Source organism: Pavona decussata, unplaced genomic scaffold (assembly GCF_977016875.1).
Source record: "Pavona decussata unplaced genomic scaffold, jaPavDecu1.1 SCAFFOLD_28, whole genome shotgun sequence".
Lineage (NCBI taxonomy): Eukaryota > Metazoa > Cnidaria > Anthozoa > Scleractinia > Agariciidae > Pavona > Pavona decussata.
In genome coordinates this window covers 2,320,001-2,324,018 of record NW_028145451.1, presented here as the reverse complement: position 1 = coordinate 2,324,018, position 4,018 = coordinate 2,320,001, and the positions used below count along the sequence as shown (strand labels likewise).

Here is a 4,018-nt window from a genome sequence, read left to right as displayed (position 1 = left end):
CATAAGCTCGAGACGAAAGAAAACGCATGAAACTAATTTCGCAGTTTTGAAACCTTGTTTGTTCCGCAATCTATACACCAAATACTCGTTGTTCCTTACAAAGAAATACATGCATTACACCTCCTAACTGTTAACGTGTTTTGTAAACACGACTTTTGTAAACAAGGCACTGCCTATGCCGGCCCTTGCTTGAGGGCGTCACATGTATCAGGGATGCATACTTCATGCAGCATTTATAGCTATCTTATTATGATGACATTTAGTCTCTGATTCGCCTAACAATCAGAAGCTTAATACATTTGAGGGCATAATTTCAGTCATATTTACGATGCAGTATCGGCGATGGGCATTATAGCTATCTTATCACGATGACATTTGGTCTCTGATTATACTAACAACCACGTGATAAGGTCCTGTTTATAATTCCTATGCTGGAGGGCATAATTTCAGTCATATTTATGGTGCTTTTATTTCAATTCCGTATAGCATTGACTGATGAGCTTTTACTCACGATGACATTAGGTCTGTGATTACCCGGCTAACAATCAGAAGATTAAGAGCCGTCCTCTGTAAATATCGACTATCGTCGTCTGGACGAGAAAAAATGAAATCCCTCAAACTTTCTCAGAAGAATGGTCTATATAAGTGATTCACATAAATATAACTTTCAGCTCAGTTCGATTCGTATTTTAGCTGTAGTGCGACCATCTTGGTTTTACCGCTCTGAGAGGGTTTTCAGCGGCCATTTTAGGCCACACTTTTAAGAATTTGCCTTACAAAGAAAGCGTTACAAATCCGAACAAAATCTCATTATTCGAGACAAGCAAATGTTTGTTGTTGTGTTGAGAAGCTTTTTTGGGAATTTGATCGAGATTTGATTTTTTAATTTCTTCCCTATTGAACTACTCTTCAAGTGCCAAAAAAATGGCCAAGTTTAAACGAAAATATCGCTAAAGATACATTAGGTGGCATCCTAAAACAGCATCCCGGTCAAAGAGCAATGTCTCGTTTGTAAGAATATGCAATAAAATTTTTGGGCAGTTAAAAAGCGAAAATTATAGAAGAAGCATAACAACATGAAAATAACGATTTACTAAGAAAATAATGATAAATTCCACTTACCTCGTGAAATATCGAGAACCGGATATTTCAAAATATATCAATTATTTATAGTTTCAGTCGGATACAGCCGCATTTTCGATGATTTGCTGTGCGAAATCACTGTAATACACCGCAGCCGTTAAACTGAGTTGAATATCAAAGTCCGTCAGGTCAATCATCAGCCGAAAAATTGCCTTCCGCCCCATAAGCTGCCGTGTGCAAGGTGCCAAATATTTCTTTGTTATCCTTAATGACCAAAACTTCTTTCAGCAACCATTTAAATCCTGCTTTTAACTGGAGATTCTCGTCAAGAAATCGTTTACGTTCCGTCTACCTTCCGCCGTGATTAAACAATGAGATTGCGTTACAGAAACACGCGCACATCCAGACGGGTTGGGGTGGGGGTGGGGAGGAAACAAAAATGGAACAGCTCCTAAATAAAAAAAAGGGCCTTTCAAGATTACTGTGAAAGCTATTTTATGCATTTCGGCTACTAAATAGGAAACTGCTGTCCCAGATATATGATATTCGTATTTTAGCTGTAGTGCGACCATCTTGGATACTGGCATCGTCGCTATTCTACACGTCTCTTTCTTTCGTCATTCTTACATGTATTTTATTTGCATTGCGGCAAAGGAACAATGGCCACCTTAAAACCCCGGGGAGGAATATTCTCGTATTTTAGATATATAGACATTTGCGGCTCCAAAGGATATCGTGTGTAAGCTTGGGTGACCTGTTATTGAAGGTCGTGGGGCATTCTACACCAGAAAGTAGGTTTTAAAATAAGGCAATTTAAACTCTAATTGTTGGGGTTACAACTGACCCTCAACCCTCTCTAGTTTTCGGATTCAGACCGTCTCTTCGTGAAACGAAGTGTTTCAGTTTTGGACAAAAAAATAATGGGGAGAGGGGCTGGGGAGCCCGGCCCCTCCCCTAGATCCGCCGCTGCTCTCTCCTGGATGCCATTATTTGATTGGCCAGCTCAAACGGAAAACATCAGAAAGTCTTCAGAGAAGACGTCTAGCTAAACCTGTCAAGAACTTATGAGAAAATTGCTAAGAGACAACACTAAAGCACGTACACTATCTCTGTCTTCGATACAACATATACTTCGCTACAGTTTAATTAATCGCCTTTTACATTAGCTTAATCTTGCCCACGAAAACTCCTAATATGGTTCTTAGTGCGATGGCAACCGCGCTTTCATCTTGTTTATAAACTGTAACAATGCTTCGATGGGATCCTTTATTTCATCTGTTGGTGTGTTAGGGTCAGAGGTAGGTATGCGAGGAACGCCTCCGGCTAACCATACATTCCCACTGCCAACAACAATGACTCCAGAGCCACTTGCCACCTCTCCACTTCCTTCACTAGAGTTGTTGCCCTCTTCTTCGTTTCCTTCAGAACTACCTCCTGTTTCGCTTTCCTCAGCGGACATGTTCCCTTCCCCAATCACTACTCCACTGCCATAATCTCCACTCGATCCACTTTCACGCTGTCCGTTGCTGCCGCTTTCTCCTTCGATTCCACTTGCTTCTTCAATGCCGCTTTGCTCTTCACTTCCACTTTCCCCTGCAATTCCGCTTTCTCCTCCGATTACATTTTCTTCTTCACCTCCGTTTTCTTCTTCACCGCTTCTTTCTTCGTTGCCTTCGCTTTCTTCTTCATTCCCGCTACTATTAATTCCACTTGAGGGTTCGACAGCACCTCCGGATCCGGCTGTGCTTGTTTCCTCACTGCCACTTCCCTCTTCGATATTTTCATCGCTATTAGCTCCATTATCATCTGTGCCCTCGACAGCTGCCCCTACGTAGTTGTCAATCGCTTCTTCCTCGTTTTCAATGGTTGAGGGTAACTCTACTTCAAGACTTATTTCTTGAAAAACTCCATTTATGTTTTCGCTGAGAATCTCACCCCATCCGATAGGCAGGGCACCTAAAAAGTTTATTCAGAGATATGTATTAGGCAACAAGCTTCAAGTCCTTATTTGTGTGTTGAAAATTCAGCCCTGAGCTGAACTCATTGGAATTTATAGTGGGGGTGTCCCGCCTAGTCCTCCAAACTTTGACCCCATTTCGGACCAAATTATGCAATTGTCCAACACCCGTTTTCAGACCTGGCCGCTGAAATCCATAACTATTTTCTTATCTGGTTAGATTCCGTTATCATTTTTAGACGAAAACGGCTTAGCAACCAAACCCCTTTGGTGCGGCACATAGCTTAGGGAATACCCCCTTGGGGTTGAAAGCTTTCATGTCCTCGATTCTTGATACCCAAATTGGATATAACTCGTGGGAAAAGGTCTAGCTTAAGCTGAGAAAAAAATTTTAAAAGGAAGTGCTGTACTTGACATAGACATTATATGTTTAAGCTCAGCATTGGTGTTGGTCAATAAAATGTTCCGGTTGCTGGAACGCCGATTAACGCTATGAAAAGGAGGTTTCCACAGTCGCACATTGAAATACCCTGCTTGTTCCCCTTTTACGTTTATTTACTACACCCAGCATATTCTTAGATTATTCTTTTGTTGTGGCAACAGGTACACGATGTTTCAAGGTGAAAAAATAAAAAATAAAATAAAACGAAAAGATAAAATACTTCAGCACTGACCTGTCTCGGAGATGTGTTGTGAGGCGAAGAACACATTTATGAACAAAACGAGCTGAAAAGAGAAATAAACGTAGTGAGTACATTTGGAAAAGAAAATCATGCATTCTTGACCAGTTTAGATCCAGAAAACTTTGCCACACTTCAAGGTGACATCAACTACGTGCATGTGCTAGCTAAAACAGAGAACAGTGAAATGCAAAGGCTTATTATTTTTCTCAGTTATTATTAAGAATTACTACTAGACAATTTATTACAATTTAACAGGTATATCTGGGGGGTTGTGACTCGGCTCTCCAAACCCTGG

General features: G+C 40.9%; 1 protein-coding gene across 1 annotated transcript in view; it reads right to left on the bottom strand.

The window, feature by feature from the left end:
- Positions 1–1,664: 1,664 nt before the first annotated feature.
- LOC146485083 (uncharacterized) overlaps positions 1,665–4,018 on the bottom strand; it is a 3,377-nt gene continuing 1,023 nt past the window's right edge. The window contains exons 2-3 of the mRNA XM_085104074.1: positions 3,715–3,766; positions 1,665–3,039 (exon numbers count right to left, since the gene is read on the bottom strand). Of these exons, the coding sequence (XP_084960200.1) occupies positions 2,285–3,039; positions 3,715–3,766 (807 nt within the window). The 3' untranslated portion in view covers positions 1,665–2,284. The remainder of the gene's footprint in view (positions 3,040–3,714; positions 3,767–4,018) is intronic.